Consider the following 17,241-nt stretch of genomic DNA (forward strand, 5'->3'; position numbering starts at 1 on the left):
TTTCTTTATTACCTGTTACATCTAGGTTTGTTTAAGGATACAATATGGTATAATGGAAAGATTATGGGACTTGAAATCAGACTGATTTCATTTTGAATCCCAGCTCTGCCACTGTATAATCTTATATAAGTTACTTAACATCTGTGAGTTTCAGTTTTCTCATCTGTAAAGCAGGAATAGGATACTTATTTTTCGAGGTTGTCATGAACATAAAATGAAATTTTAAAATACAAAATGCTAAGACAGTGCCAGGCACATGGTAAGCACTCAAAAATGATAGCTGGTATCAGTGTTACTATTAGACCCACAATAAAAACATATCAAATCAATATTATGTGCCATCAAAAATAATAACCATGAGAAGGGTTTCTAGAATGGTATCAGCAGTTTTCTACATCTACCACAGAAAAGAGACAATCATTTTTGGCTGTTTCTAAAATTACTTACTACTTATAAGAGCCTTTTATTCACATAGGCTTGTTCCCCAAGAGTCTAGTTTGGAGAATGAGTCTTAGAAATAATAATTTTGCTATATACTATACCAGTGTGATCCAATAGAATTTTCTGTGACAATAAAAATATTTTATACCTACACTGACCAATAAGATAGCCACGATCACCATGGCTATTGAGCATTTATACTATGACTGATGCAGTCGAGGAACTAAATTTTTCATTTTACTTAGCTTAAATTTAAGTAGCCAAAGATAGCTAGTGTAGCTCTAGGAATAAATTTATCAATGATTTGATAAAATCAATCTTAATATCTACAAGTTAATAAAAGTGTCTATGGGTGAATACTAAATGTCCAATGAGTACATTTTTTATACACACAGAACTTGATAGAAACTATTATTTCCCTCTTAAGTGATAGATTGTTGTTATGCTTCAATTTTTAGTATTATGTAGTACCTTTTCATAATATATTATATAAATTTGTTCTTTGGTTTCTGAGTGATAAATTCACATGGTCAAAATCTTTCAGCTTCAAAACCACAAGTTCTTCCTCCTAATTAGCAATGACTACCATTCAGTTATTATAGTAGTAGTTTCTGTATGCTGCTTTTTCTTTCCAAGCAAAGTTATCCTCTTAAATTAAGATGATACATAATTTTTCAAATGGGTTTTGCATTCATTTATTTGGATATTTTTTCCTTAGGAAGTCAAAAGAAATGTATAATAGAATCTCCCTTAAGGAAACTCTTTATTTGGTTCTACTTAACTTTTATAAAAATATATATTTTTTTAATTATCTGAAGTAGAGAATGCTTTTCCAATTGTAGGATTATGAAATCAATTTTCTAGATTGAAGCCAGAAATTTTTTTAAAGAAGTAGAATAGAATAATAAGAAATAGAAAATATTATAGTACACCATACATAGTAAGAAGGATTAATATTGTTTCATGAAGTGCTTGTTACATCTGTACATATATGTGTAAGAGCGTATGTGTCTCTAAATTGGGATGTAAAATGGATTTCTTACTATGGATGTTGCTAAGAAAAAAAAGTTTGAAAGCCATCGCATAATTCAAGTTATGCTGTGGAGGAGGCAGTAAAGTCAGAAGATCTGGTTCAAGGCTTGAATATTCTTCTTTGGACAATTTTTTAATGTCTTTGACCCTCAATTTCTTATATGTATAAACAGGGATACCTGCCCTGTATGTTTCATGCAGTTGTTTCAAAGATCAAATAAAATCTAAGGTGATATATAGTTATAATACTCCTTATTCCTTTAAAATCAATAATTTTATATTGACAAAACTCAGTGGTTTACACCAGCAATCATTTATGTTTGTGTTTATGATTCTGCAGATCGAATGAAATTTGGCTAATCTAAGTTGTATTTGACTGGGTATTTCTGCTTCAAGTTTTAGGTTGTTTGGGCTGCGGTATGTGTATGGGTTTTCTCCACGTGTATTCTGTCTTCTAGGCTGAAGGAGCAGCAGCTACCTAGGGCATTCTATTCTTATGGAGAATCATCAGAATATCAAAGCAAAGCCTTACTACATAAACATATTTATGGTTTCTGCTTATATTATAGCCATGCATATTCCGTTGGCCAAATGAAATCATATGCCTAAACCCAAAGTCAATTGGGAGACACAGTGTATTCCACTCTTAGTGGAAGGTAGATAGGAGTGAATAGTTTATGAACAATAATCTAAGCTATTATATTACCCCCAAACCATTAAATCCACACTTTTGTTAACAGCCTCATTCTCAAATATAGAAGAACAGCCAAGTATTAGCATGTGTTTGAGGAATGCCTACAACATAATGAAGCATCTAAAACAGACAAATAGAAAAAAAAAAAGGAAACTGGAGGAAACTGAGACAACATATTACAAGCAGAGAACATTTAAAATATTATATATTCTAATATTAATAGATGAGATATTGTATCCATAAAATAAAATTATCATGCTATTTAAAAGGGTCAATGGAAACAAGAAATAGTTCATAGAAATGAAAAATATGGTAGATATTTTTTTTCTTAAATTCAATAGGCTTAGAAGATCAAGTAAAGGAAATCTACCAGAAGTTAGAAGATAAAGAGATGGAAAAATAAGAAAATTAGATAATCAATCCAACAGAACTAACAACCAATGTCCAGGAGTTCCAGGAAGAGGAGATATTAAAATATATGGCATCAAAATATTTTAAAATAGTAATACAAGAAAATAACCTCAAACTAAAGAAAACAAGCTTCCAGATTGAATAGGGCTCACTGAACACTCAGCACAAAGAATTTTAAAAGGCCCCATTCCAAGATCCAACATTATAAAATTTTAAAATGACAGAGAGAAAGACATGATTATAAAAGTTTCCAGAAAGAAAAAAGCAAATCATAAACCAAGTATTAGGTATCAGAATGGCATAGGACTTTTCAATTGTAATATTAGAATCTTGGAGACAGTGGAGTAGTCCCTTAAAAATCCTGAGTGAAAATGAATTTCAAAATAGAATTTTATACCCAGCCAAATTATTGAGTGTATGCATAGAATAACAGCATTTTCAGGCATGCAAATACTAAAAAAAATAAGTTTTCCATATACCTTTTCTTATGAAAGCTACCTGGAGATTATACTTGAACCAAAATTAGGAATAAATTGAGAAACAGGATGACTTATGACCCAGAAAATAGGGGACTGTAAAGGAGCACAACAAAGGCTTGCTACGAGACAGAGATCAACCAGGCCAGATGTGAGGCACCAAAAAGGATATGTACAGAAAGAAACATTTTTAAGGAACTTATAATTTATCTGATGTGTTTGGTTATTTGAAACAATATTATTGATGGGTGTTTGACAGGTTAGTCTGAATACTTGGGATAAAATGTCAGTTACTTAGAAAAATAAGCTATTAAAAATCAGATAATTCTAGAAATAATAAAATAGTGTATAAGAAAATTAATTTGAAGAAGATATTGCTTGTCTCAGTTGTGAACAAATTTTCCATACTCATTATAAAGTAAATGGATTACTGACTAGTGATTTAACCAAAACTATTATATGGGAGCATGAGGTGGGTAGGTAGAGTAAGTGATATAAGAGACCTAAATCGTTACCTTTCTTAACATAGGAAGTCCATATATAAAGTTTAACATTGCAAAATCAGTAAATAGCAATATAAGTTTGTCATTTAAAAACATGAAGATAAACAGAAGAGTTGATAGTGTGTGCCATTGGGGGTTAGATTTGGAGATGAATGAAGGGTAGAGCAGGGCGCTGCTCTTCCTTTTATGAGCCATTTAGTACTATTTAGCTTAAATTAGGTGTGTTACTTTGACAAAAAAAACTTAGTAATAAAAATAAAGTTGCATATGTCCATGATAAAGAAAAGTACTTCCTACAGTGTAGAAGGATCTAAATGAACAGTAACAAGTCTCCTTTTGCCCATATTCCATCCCTGGCATTATTCTCTTGAGGTAACCACTTTTAACAGTTTCTACCTTTGGTTGTTCTTGGCGGTTGTATTTGTGACTTGAAGTATGTCTTTTGGTAAGGTGTAAAGCTATCTGGACCTGCCTTTGTCTAGTTAGCCAAAAGATGGCACTTGAAACTGCACTGTAGACATGCAGGTTAATAGTGTACTTTGAGAATAATGTACAATTGGCCTATGACTGCTGTTGGTCTTTCATCCCTGAGCCATTTATACAGCCAAAGAAGCAGCCCTGACCTAGTTGGGTGAGGCAAAGGGTTATACTGCCAGTGGGAGTATGACATTTCTGGCAAGAGATTTCTCTTCTAACTGTTGGACTTGGTGCCATGGCAGATTTTCCTGACTCAGGGAGTAAGTGTGGCACCCTGGGCCAGCTGGTTAGATTATTTGTTGATTTTGATTATCTGCACCAATAAGCCCTTTTGCTGGCATGGATAATCAGAAGCAGGCAGTAATTTTCCATCTTCCTAGCAAAAATGCTTTTCACATTTTTATATTACAATTGATAAAGTTTTAGTCAGTTTTCACCAAGATGCTGATTTATTGAGAAGGGGGAAATTGTACTGAATTAAATTGAGAACTCTTTATGGATAGTCATATATTCTTAGCTCATTTTTTTCTTCCTATAACTTTGCTTTTCTTAAAAAATAGAGGGGAAAAATCAGTAATAATGATGATACTAGCTGTCTTTTATTCAGCTCTTACAGTGTACTAAGCACTCTGTTAAGTACTCATCATCTAATGTAATCTTCACAATAGTTTTAGCAGCTTGCTACAGTTATCACTCCCATTTTAGACTAAAAGAACTGTATAATAGTTCAGTGACCTGTCCAAGGTCACAGAAAAATGTCAGAGCTGTGTCTAAGCCCTGATCTTGGACCCATGTTCTTCTTTACCTCTGTGTGTGTCTTTCAATACAACCTCTGACTTTTTATTATGTGAAAATAAAAAGTAGCTGATTTATACTTAAAACTGAATTAACACGGTAAGCTACATGCATTATTGTATAGTGCTTATAAAAATTTTATCTTTTCTTTTGAAAAAAAGTTTGGAATTTACTTTCTATTTCTGTCATTCTTTTGTATTCACTCAATTCAAAATTCTGTAGTCATCTTTGGTCTTCTGATTTCTTTTCCTTTTATTTCCATAAAGCCATCGTGTTCACTTTATATTTCTGTTTTAAGTCCCTCCACCCCTCATGTCTAGAATACTGCAACTATCTTTTCACAGTCTGCCTTCTGCCATTCTTTGCCACCTGAAGTTGATTGTACACATTGACCCAGTTTTTTAACCTCAACTTCTCTTATATTACATACCTGTTTAAAGTGTTAATGTCTCCCCATATCTATAAGGAAAGTGCAGCTTTATTAATCTATAATTCAAGACCTTTCATAATGTGATCTAATCTATCATTTCATGAGTTTTTGCACCCTTACCTTCTTTCTCGCTTTTCTTACCCGTGATAATATATCTCTCATCTGGCTACTGAGGCATGAATTTTCTCTACAACTCATTTGGTATTTTTATATGCTTTGTATTTCGATAGTCTTTTTTGTGTGTATATATCTCATTTACCAAGATGAATTGTTAACTCCTGAATGTAGAGATAGAAACTCTTTGAGTCCATAATATTATTTAGCACAGTTTTCTGCATATAGCACTTTGTAAAAAAGAATAATGAATGAATTTTTGAAGTTTTAAATTCAACACATAATTCTAATTCTATATTCTTTGTTTTTGTTAATTTTATAAATGTTAGATAAGAAAAATTTAATAGACTTTTCTATTATATTTTTCATCTCTTAGTCATATTTAATTATGATATTGGAAATATATTGGTACAACTTAATAACTTAAAATATTCTAAAGAAATGTTAGTTTCACTTACTATTCCAATCTGAAAGATATAGAAAATCTACTCTAAATGAAAGTGATATATTTATTATTACATAGGTTTAAAAAGATAATATTTGAGAACTTATATAAGTTATTATATTGTTGGTAATGTATAGTTTTGATAAATTGAATATTTACAGTGTTATGAATATAAGAAAAATATAAATGAATTATTTATCTTGCATGATGTTATAAATATAACTGGAGATTGTTCAGAATATCAAGTAATGACATGAGGAAATTTGAAATGTGTTTAACTTTAAGGCACTCTGCTTAGATATGATTTTATTTTTCAAACAGAGTGCATTTTTGTGCATCAAAATTGCTTCTTGCTTTCTGCTGAATTTGAAATGTTTCTGCTATTTCTTCTTTTTTGTTTTTCTTATTTAATAGATGAAATATTTTTTAAATGTTTCTTTTTATTTTCCTTGCTTAATTTTATAGATTTTCTATGATAAATAACTATTTCTATTTTAATATATAAATTATTCAAAACTATCATCTATATAAGGCTTTTTTGCTTTGAAATATTTGAGTTTCAGTAAGATAACGATAATTTCATCCTGAAACCAAAGAATAAACCATCATAGATTTAGTATATTTTACATGTTCATATTTATTAGTCTTAGAGGGCATTTGTTATTTTTTTAAAATGCAAATTTTAATGTAATGTTATTTTAGCCCAGAAATCTCATATACTCTTAATGCTTAAAGATTCTATGCTATGTTTTTTCTGTATTATTCTTTCCAAATAATATTAAACATTATAATGATGCCATATTTTATACCTCATATTTTTCTAAAAGATATCTCAAATTATTTTAACGTTTAATTTGGTTTTCAAAACATCTAAATGGAGCCATAATCTATCTTTCAGAATAAGAAGTCACATATTTGATGTAAATCACTGCATGTGTCTGATTGAATCTCAAACAAAAATGTAACATTTTTAAGGTAGTGGCATTTTAAAGGGAATGAGTCTTAGATTGAAAGTGCAATTATCCATTTTGACTACTCTCATGTAATCATTTTATTTTTAAAATTAGACTTAATTTTACAATCCAAAAAACCTCACTAATGTGCATTTTTGGATGTGCTAATTCCCTTTGTCATAAAATGGAAGCTAGCCTAAATTTTCTAATAATTTTTCATCACATTAAAATTCATGGCAGAAATAAAAATGAGCTAATTTTGAATTCAAGTGCATATATTTTATATGGATGCTTTCCCCTCTTCTCTCTACCTAAGGAAATAGAGAAATTGAGAATGGAACTGAGTGAAAGCAAGCAGCACTTGGAACAGGAGCAGCAGAAGGCAGCCCGGGCCAGAGAGGAGTGCCTGAAACTAACGGAACTGCTGGGCGAATCTGAGCACCAACTGCACCTCACCAGGTACTCCCTAATCCCATTATGCACCGTAGCACCGATTTCATTCCACTGATTTTTGCCACAGGCTTCCAAACAGTTGTTAGAGTTAGTCTTAGTCATTCAATTCACAAACAGCTTTCAGGCATATTAAGAAAAGTGGAGATGTGGTAAGCAAAACACCCAGACATGTGAATGATAAGTGTGGCAGGGAATTACTGATATATTACAAAACCTTTCATCTACAATGCTCAAATATTTAGGTGATTCTCTATCACTATAAGCAAAATGACATATTTCTCCTACCACCACCACTACCTCTCCTGTTAATTTTATGTCTAATAAAAATGTTGAACTGAAGAAATCTGAGGAATTTATTTAGGAAAATAATAAATAACTGTTCGAGACAAAAAGAGACAAAAAAAAAAAAAAACAACCTAAGATGCAAATTGAAATGGAACTGATACAAAATAAGGAATCTGCATCCTAAGGAGGTGTAAAATTTAGAGATGAAAGTGATTGGCACTGTTCATGTTCAAATCATTATTATAACCAAGCTTACCCGTTAAAGTTCAAATTAGTTTGTTTCCATAATGAGATATCGTGATGTGATTATCGATGTCATAAACTTTAGTAAACATATAGCTAAGCCTTAAATTACAGTAAGACTCCTTAGGTTACCAGTATTGTGATTTTGCTGTATTGGAAACACACACACAAACATACACATACATATACACAGAGAAAAATTCAAATAGAGATAGTAGATATTTTACTTTGCCACTTATAGTCACTTATAAATGATTTCTTCTCATTTTGAGTTTTAATATGATTTTTCAATTTCAGATCAAGCCTTTGAGTTTTTTCAGTTCTTAGAGGTTTTTAGAGAGAACTTTGTCTAAATAAACATGTAAGTTTGTGATATTTGGTTTGGTTTATAAATTAGAAAAACACTGAGATCCCAATCAGAGTAATATGTTGAGTTTAAACTACGAAAGGGGACTGATCCCTTTTACATTAAATATGACAATGTAATTCTGAGCACGGTATGATAACAGATGGAGAAAAGCACCACTTGAACAGCCTGCATTTGAAAAAAAAATATTCTGGAGGTTGGTGAACCTCCCAAAGTTTTGGGTTAGTGTTAAGATGCCTCTGGTTCTGTTAAAATCAAACTTTGTCAAAAACATTTTGTTATGATGATATTCCAAATGATTTGACACCATCCCTTTTAAACAATGAAAGAAAAACAGAAGAAAGAAAGAGAGAGAAAGGAAAGGAAGAAAATAAATCATTTATACATTTATGATATCTGGGGAAAATCCCAATAGATGAAACACTTTTAGGAGAAAAAAATGCTTAATACTGCAGAATAATAGCTGTTCTTTTAATGCCCAATTATTGTAATTGTAGAACTGAGAACAATGTTAATATAGTTCCTGTGGTTATTTAATCTCAGAAGTTTCACAATTTAGCTTCATCTTGGTAATGTTAATAGTTTTTCTTTTCGGTCAGACTTCTATTCAGAACTAACTGTTTGTGTGCTAAGCACTACTACACCATAGAAATAGGACAGCTCTTAATGTATCAGTGTGGCTGAGCTTCAGTAAATAAATATTAATGCTGGGTTTTTCCCTTTTGCCATTCTGTCTTACTCAGAGAGTTAATTTCTGAAGCCAAAGTCTGTAGAGAGTTTTCCTGTGCAGTATCAATTTGTAGTGTTTGACAAGATCAATTTCTTGCAAGTAGAGCATATTAAGATGCAGTAACTGCTGAAAATGGACTAGTGGTAACTAATTCCTTTGTTCTTAAGAAAAACGGTTTTGCTCAGTTCTGTAGAAAGCTTTTTGTGTATGTGTTAAGCTTTATTTACACCAATTCTATGAAAATTTAAACCTCTTTTTATCAGAAATAAAACTTAATTACCTATTTTCTAAGTGCAGTACTCTTTTGTAAGCAATTTATGGTTAGTCTATGTTCATATTTTATAAAATCTACATCCATAAATTTAAAGATGACAATTAGAAATGCAAGGAACTGTGTATACCTCTCTTTTGTACTGAAAATGTGACTTGGTCGTTGGGCTTACCTTTTCTCATATACATTACTTTTTTTTTTAAGAGTTTGCCACCCCTCACCATTCTTTGATGATTTAATATACTCAGGTGTGTGACTAAAAAACATTGTGTCTTTCTTTTTCAGTGTAGATCAGTTGAAATACATAACTCCCACATGATAGCACCTTACCATTCAGTCTCTACTTAAAAATTTCAAATGGCATATTCTAAACACAGTTTAAAATTGAATGTGAAAACTATGTTATAAAGTAATGATGAAATAAGGATCCCAATCTTCAGGGGCAAAGAAAATTTAAAAACTGTAGTAGAATTCAGTAGATGAATTTGAAAGAAAAATAGTCTACCACTTTTTTGGTGTTTCTCCTTATTGAATTTAAATTGGTTTTAAAATGGAAATTCAGCATTTATTGAAGGACCCAATTGGTGAGTGTAACATTCACTTAGTCAACAAATATTTATTAAACTCTATCTTTTAAGTACTTTGCTTGGCCCTAGGCATAGAGAGAAAAATAAGACTCAGTTTCTACCCTTAGGTTGCTTGCACTCTACTAAAGAAGCAAGATCTATATATGCAATTATAATAAAGAATGACAATAGGGCAATGATAGAATTAAAGATCAGCACAGGGGCACATAGAAAGGAGAATTGGCTCACTCTGCATTGGACGTGAGCATGGTGGTCAAGAAAAGCTGATTGTGAAAGGGGATAGTGAAAGGTGATAGTCAAGGAGGAGGAAATGTTTGGCAGCAATCTTGATTAATGAGTTCATGAATAGGAGTTCTCGAAGTGGAAAATGGTAGGGTGGGTACCCCAGGTAGAGGGACCAATATATGCAAAGACATAAAGATGGAAGAAAACATAAACTCTACAGACAGGTTAGGTGTTTGGTAGGACAGAACACAGAAAGGGCAGCAGGGAACAGAGGACGAGCCTTGTGGGCCATACTCTGGAGCTTGGGTCGTTCTGAGAGTAATGGGTCACTCTTGATGCATTTTAAGCAGGGCTGTCAACATGATCAACTTTCCAGGTTGGGACCCTGACTCAGACAGCAGTGTGGAGAGTGAACTTTGACAGTGGGTATAGGACACAGGAACACCAGTTAGGGCGGGGCCAGCAGTTACAGCCCCTGGGTCTAATCTGGCCCATCATCTGTTTTTGTATGAACCATGAGCTAAGAAATGTTGTTATATTTTTTATGGTTAAAAAAAGGGAAAAGTAATATTTTGTGACACATAAATATTATATATCATAAATAAAGTTTTATAGACATAGGCACAGTTATCCTTTATGTATTATGTATGGTACTACCACACCTGAGCTGAATATGATCCTGAAAACCTAAAATATCTACTGTCTTGCCCTTTACAGAAAAAGTTTACCAGCCCCTCAGATAGGAGGCTGTTTAAGTAAGAAGTCAAGAGAGCTTGAACTATGACAGATGCAAATGTGTATTTGAAGAAAGTAATTGAAAGGCATTGTGAAAATGGATGGGTTGAGGAAGAAATGACTGACAGGAACCCCAGTTAGAATACAGGCACAGTAGTCCAGAGGAGAGTAACAAGGTCCTGGGTTATGGCTGTCCCACTAAAATGGAAAGGAAGTCCCATCGTCAAGAGGCATTCTACAGTAGTAAAGAAGAGGATAGAATTAAAGGTGACTCTAAGGTTTCTAGCCTAAGTTGACTAGATGATCCATTATAACAACTAGGAAACTAAAATAGGTAGCAGAGGAAGATAATACATTTTATTTTGGAACTCAAGCAGAGACGTCCAATGTGAACTTGGTGTCTGGAGAAAGGTCATGACTAGAGGCTTAGATCTGGATGCTTTTATATAAAAATATTAGTTGTAGCCAAGGGAGTGAGTGGAAGCATGTGGAGAAGACAGTGTTTTTAAAGAACAATGAAAGAGCTGCCAGCCAAGGAGACTGAAATGGGGCCTTTCAGATATATAAAAAAAGATTAAAGAAGAATGATTTAAAGAGTGCTTTGGTGAAGTAGCCACTAAAACCATATGCTTTTCTTAGGGGAGCTCCCCTGGCAGCCTGGGATTGAGGAAACCTGAGTTATAGTGTCTTCCCCAGGCATTCACTATCTTTGCAACTTTTCACAAATTATGTAACTCTTTGGGCCTGCTTACCTACCTATAAAATGAGATGAGACTAGATGATTTATAAGTTTCCTTCCAATTCTGATAGTCAATAATTCTAGGCCGGGCGCGGTGGCTCACGCCTGTAATCCTAGCTCTCTGGGAGGCCGAGGCGGGCGGATTGCTCGAGGTCAGGAGTTCGAAACCAGCCTGAGCAAGAGTGAGACCCCGTCTCTACTATAAATAGAAAGAAATTAATTGGCCAACTAATATATATAAAAAATTAGCCGGGCATGGTGGCACATGCCTGTAGTCCCAGCTACTTGGGAGGCTGAGGCAGGAGGATCCCTTGAGCCCAGGAGTTTGAGGTTGCTGTGAGCTAGGCTGACGCCACGGCACTCGCTCTAGCCTGGGCAACAAAGCAAGACTCTGTCTCAAAAAAAAAAAAAAAAAAAAAAAATAATTCTAACAATGATTTTAGACAACCCATTATTAAGTTCCTATTTCTGGACAATGGGCATTTAAATTGCTTAGATGATCCTTTTATTACAATGTTTCCGTAGTCTGGACATCAGAGATTTAATTGAAATGTCCTTCATATCCACCACTTCAATTCATTGTAACTTAGGTTCTGTTGATTTCTCACAAGGTTATGAAAATTGTCTCCTAACACCCTTCCAATCTCTTTGCTAACTATTGGCCAGTGTATATTCATAAGCTACTGCCTTAACTCTAACCATTGCCCAGTGAACATTTATAAGCCATTGCCTTGACTCTGCCACCCTACTCTCAGAACCGCCATGGTGCTACAGTGACTATTAGAAAAGGTCCAAATCAGTTGGCATGGCATTTTAGGTTGTCCCAGAAGGCTCCCAATTTTCCAATCTTATTTTATCCCTACCAATCTTGTCGTGCACTGACTTCCAGCCAAATGTAAGTGCACACAGCTCCTCTTGCACTTTTGGGGGATTTTCTCTCCTTCTGCAGTTCTCTACACTTCAGAATACCTCCCTTGACCTACTATGGGCCTATTATAATCTTATCTTCTTTTCAAGGTCTCCTTGAAATTCTGATTTTTCTGTGGTAGCCCTCCTTGATGACTCCTGTCGGAAGGGAGCACTTCTCCCTCTGATTTCTTCTTCTCACTTTGAGCTGACGGCATTTGTGCATACTAAATCAACAACTCAAAAGAGAAACAAGCAAAATCTGGAAAAGAAATTAATTAATACATGAAGTTTTTTGTATATTTGCTAATATTTCCCTTCTGGAATATGTTATTCTTCAAGTGGAAGGAAAGGTATAATTAATATTATATTTCTCAGAGCACCTAACTCAGCATTTTGCAAAGAGTTAGAGGTCAGTGAGTCATTATTATAGAAATGGTTAATATATTGCAAATTTACGATGGTTGTTTCGAATGCAGTACTGCTATATAAATAAATATACGGGCCGGGCGTGGTGTCTCATGTCTGTAGTCCCATTGCCTTGAGAGGAGGAGGTGGCTGGATTGCTCGAGCCCAGTTTTAGACTAGCCCAGGCAGCATAGCAAGACCCCATCTCTATAAAATAAAGAAATAGTGGAGTGTGTTGGCACACACCTCTGGTCCTAGGTTCTTGGGAGGCTGAGGTAGGAGGATTGCTGAACCCAGGAGTTTGAGGTTACGGTAAGTTATGATCACACCACCACACTCCAGCCTGGGCAACAGAGTGAGACCCTGTCTCTAAAAATATTAAAAAGAGAAAAAAAAATGTATATGTAGTAATACATACCAGGGTAAAAAATATCAGAGGGAGATAAAGCTGATTTTTTTATTGAGAATTTTACATGTCCATGTGATACTATATATTATGATCTTAATAATAGTTTTTTTTTAATTTTTAACATTGTATACACATAAATGTTTAAGTATAGCAGAATCAAATTATAATCTAACAATGCACATAAAGTGCATTGGTAAAGTGTAACATGACTCTCAATTAAATGGACTCATTTAAAACTAGGCATGCACACACACACACACATACACAGTTTTAAACTAGAGTTCTCCATAATTAAAAGATGACAGTTTGCATCATAGGATGTTTAGCAAAAGAAAAAAAAAAGATGACAGTGAAAGCCAGGTACAGTGGTACATGCCTGTAGTCCCAGCTACTCAGGAGGCTGAGGCAGGAGGATCATTTGAGTCTAGCAGTTCAAGGCCAGCCTGGACAACATAGCAAGATCCTATCTCTTTAAAAAAATATATGGCATTGTTTGAAACCAATGCCTGTATTCAGCACGAAGGTTAAGAATGTATTCATCTTAGTATCTCCTTGGGTACAGTGCTGCATGTAGTAGCTCTTTAAAAAATAATAAAGGCAGTAGCTAACAGCAGTGGCTAACATTACTGAGCCCCTACTGTGTTCCAGGAATTGAGCTGGGTGTTTTCATTTAGTCCTCCCAATAGCTCTACAGACTTTTTATTTTCTCTTTTTTACAGCTGAAGAAAGTAAGGCACAGAGAAGTAAAACGAGTCAGCTAAGGTCACACAGCTGATATGTTATAGAAGCAGGTTTTGAACCTCAGTAATTTGCCTGAAAAGCTTATACCCTTATCCATTAGGCTGTAATGCTATGTAAATTACTAGGGTAATGGACTAATGCAATTGTTCCCAAAAAGACAACTTAGAAAATCAGTAGCATGAATTTATAATAGAAATAAGTATTAACTGCTTCCTTATGCACTGATACCAATACATGGCTTTGTCTTTTCCTAAGAAACATTGTTTCTCTGGCCCATTATTTGCTTTACTCATTTAAATATTTTATAATACAAATGTCATTCTCCTTTATTTCTTCACTTCATGTTTACCCAAGAGGAAAGAGAGGCTTTTATAAAAAATAAAAGTAGAAATTCCTCCACATATTTGTTTTTGACTTATCCAAACATCTTTAAAGAGCTATAGGATTTAAATCCCTCTCATAAGACTACCATTTGCATACATGTGGGAAGGTTCATTTATGATAGGGCTTATTAAAGCAACCACTTCTGAATGTTTATATGACTGTTATTAACTACTTCCTGAGGCAGTCTTCCCCATACCTTTTGTCCATGTATTGAAACACATTCTTTCAAATCCTGCATCTTTTTAATGTATCTGATCTGGAGGGCCACTCCTGCAGGAAGCCTTCTTTTGTTTATTTTCCATAGAATTTAGAACTTGAATTGCCCTAAATACAAAAGGGAGATCGACCTGCCATTAAACTTGCAGACTCCAGCTTATGTCAGCACGGCATGAGCTTTAAAATTCTTATTTCTCTTATCACATAAATGAGATGGAGATGGATGTGTATGCACTTCAAAGAATTTCTCAGAGCAGGAATCTAAGTGAGAGTCCATAAAATAGGTACTATACTGTGACCTACTTTTTTGTTCCAAATGGGAAGATCTGACCTGTGACCTAGAAAGATAGCAACTTGAACTGTAGAATTTGTATCTTTTTGAAAGTGAGAAAAGGTACAACAGACCATCTCCAGGTTACTCCATATGATAGACAGATTACTTGGAGAGAAGTGATTAAGGCTTCCTTTCCGTGGCATTCAGTTTCCACATAGTAACTAGTGCAAGTGTTTTCTTGAATTTAATTGTTTGAAGTCTCAGACTATCAATATGAGTCAGGACTTTCTGGTTGAGTTGACAGAAACCCAGAAAGAGGGGATTGATTAGATTTTTATAACTAGACCATGTACAGACCAGGTGCAACTGGCCTCAGGGTTTCTTGCAGGAAGAACTCAAGGCGGCAGCAGTATGCTATCATATTCTAACTTTCCATAGCAGGGATCAACATCTGTCTGCATTTTGGCTCATTCTTTCCGATTCTTCCATGCCATGGAGTTACATACTTCAGTCTGAGACTGAAGGTAAAAGAGATGCTTGTGATTTCAAACTGTAAGAATGTGACTTCCTAGCTCCTCCACTTCCAGTTTCAAACCTTCAGTGTAGGATCATCCTTTGGAGACAAAGTGAGTCACGTATACACGTGCCTTTTCAGATCCTGTGGCTGCAGTCCCAGCAGACCTACATGTAGTAAGGGAAGAGAGAGGCACTGAGCAAGGGAAGGTGCTCTTGCTGGGGGAGGGTGACAGGGATCCTGGGCAAGTAAAATTCCAGGTGTCTGCTCTGATGCCCCTATTGTCTTTCTAAAAGTACAACCTCTAATTTTTCCTTTAAGAAATAGTTTGAAGTGGAAAGAGGGGAAAGAAGAGTATATGAGAGTTCATGGTGGTTTGAGCATGATATTCTACATTGCCAACATCTTTAAGTTCTAGGAGGCATCATCAGTTCTTCACAGGGTCTCTTTGTTGTTTTATTTGGAGAACTCTTAGAATATAAAAAAGAGAGATGTAAAGGATACATAGATGAATATCTAGCACATGCCATGCACGTGCCTGTGCCCTGTGGTAGTGCCACACCAAGTATGGTCCATGGCGGGCTAGTTGTTAACTAGCCTGTGACAATAGAAGTACATTGAGAATAAGTGTTTGGAAGCTTGTATGTCAATTTTAAATTGCTATCATTTCCAAGAGCATGATCAGTGAGCCTTTTAAAATTTTTTCTAGTAATTCATGTTTATTATATTTTATATAGTAATTTTTATATTTATTTATTATATTCTAATCCTTTGCAAAGGATTAGAAAGTAAAGCAAACACATGGATTTGTTACCACAAGAAGTTTGAGATGCTCTGCTTCTCAAACCTTATAGCTAGCATAAGGAAGAACCATCCTTTGTAGATGAGGAAGGGAGTCTCAAAAGTTGAATCTTGAAATCATACAGCCAGGAGGAAGGAGTGAACTGGGACCATCAGATGCCATAGTCACAAATAAGGGCAAACACATATTTTAAAGCTAGATAGAAATACTTCGTGGGTTGTAAGATCTCAGCTCACAAACCAGGAACCAGGGCTCTTTCGTCTCTGTATCTCCAGCACCAAGTCTGGCATCAGGCATTTAGCAGGTTCTTTGTAAACATTGCATAAAGTTGCCTCTGCTCTTTATTGTTGGGAAAAATTAAGAAGGAATTGCACTTATCTTAAGATGACAACAAGCTTAGGTCAAAAAACTAAACTTTCACCCTCTGTTCAATTAAAGAGGATAGTAAAACATTGATGTATCTACTTGCTATTTTACAGTGAACTTTATCTTTTTTTTCTCCTGAGTTTTATTCAAGAATTTTTAGCCTAAAAGTTCCCATTTAAAAGTTAAACTCATTTTTTTCTTGTACTCCTTTCATGAATAAATTAAGCAGAGAATGTGTCAAAAATAATTTTAAATGGATATATGTGCAACCAACATCTTCAAGGCTTGAAATAGATGGCCTTGGTGCTGTTTTAAATTGCGCCCTCTTTTCCTTCCCCCACCCAGTATCAGAGAAAATAGGCGCTGTCAGAGAGCCAGGGAGGAAAAGGCATTTCATTTTGCTCTGGTGGACACCACACTGCCTGTGCCTGCTCTGCTCCACCTGTTTGAAGGGCTAAGAACTCTGGTCTCAGAGTGGCCTGGGCGGGAGAGGTTAGAGCGTCAGGCACTGCCAGGAAATGTGTGTTTGCAGGTTCTGCTTAACGTTCCCTGGCTGGCTCCTCTCAGTTCTGTGAAGCCCAAATGTGTGTGCAATGAAAATCTACACTGGGGACGCACTCCTCTCCCCTGCCACACAGGCCCACAGCCTGGAGCATGGTGGCAGCAGCAGCCAACTCATTTTCTGAAGAAGCCCAGAGGAAACGGAGAATGTATTGCCCACACCACTTGCTTGACTCAACAAGGAGCATCAAGTTCAATGGAAATAGGAGAGGAGGAAAAGCAAAAACATAGAATTGTTATCATAGTAGCCCTAG

The 17,241-nt window shown here is 34.9% G+C and overlaps 1 protein-coding gene across 7 annotated transcripts in view; it reads left to right on the forward strand.

Moving 5' to 3' along the window:
• SDCCAG8 (SHH signaling and ciliogenesis regulator SDCCAG8) overlaps positions 1 to 17,241 on the forward strand; it is a 217,513-nt gene that overhangs the window by 86,893 nt on the left and 113,379 nt on the right. For all 7 annotated transcript variants that reach the window (XR_012913554.1, XR_012913555.1, XM_012751164.3 and 4 more), the window contains exon 13: positions 7,088 to 7,230. Coding sequence is in view for 5 of the 7 variants with exons in the window: in XM_012751164.3 (XP_012606618.2) it covers positions 7,088 to 7,230 (143 nt within the window). In the remaining 2 variants the exon portion in view is untranslated. The remainder of the gene's footprint in view (positions 1 to 7,087; positions 7,231 to 17,241) is intronic.

The sequence above is a fragment of the Microcebus murinus genome, chromosome 19, assembly GCF_040939455.1.
Source record: "Microcebus murinus isolate Inina chromosome 19, M.murinus_Inina_mat1.0, whole genome shotgun sequence".
Classification (NCBI taxonomy): domain Eukaryota; kingdom Metazoa; phylum Chordata; class Mammalia; order Primates; family Cheirogaleidae; genus Microcebus; species Microcebus murinus.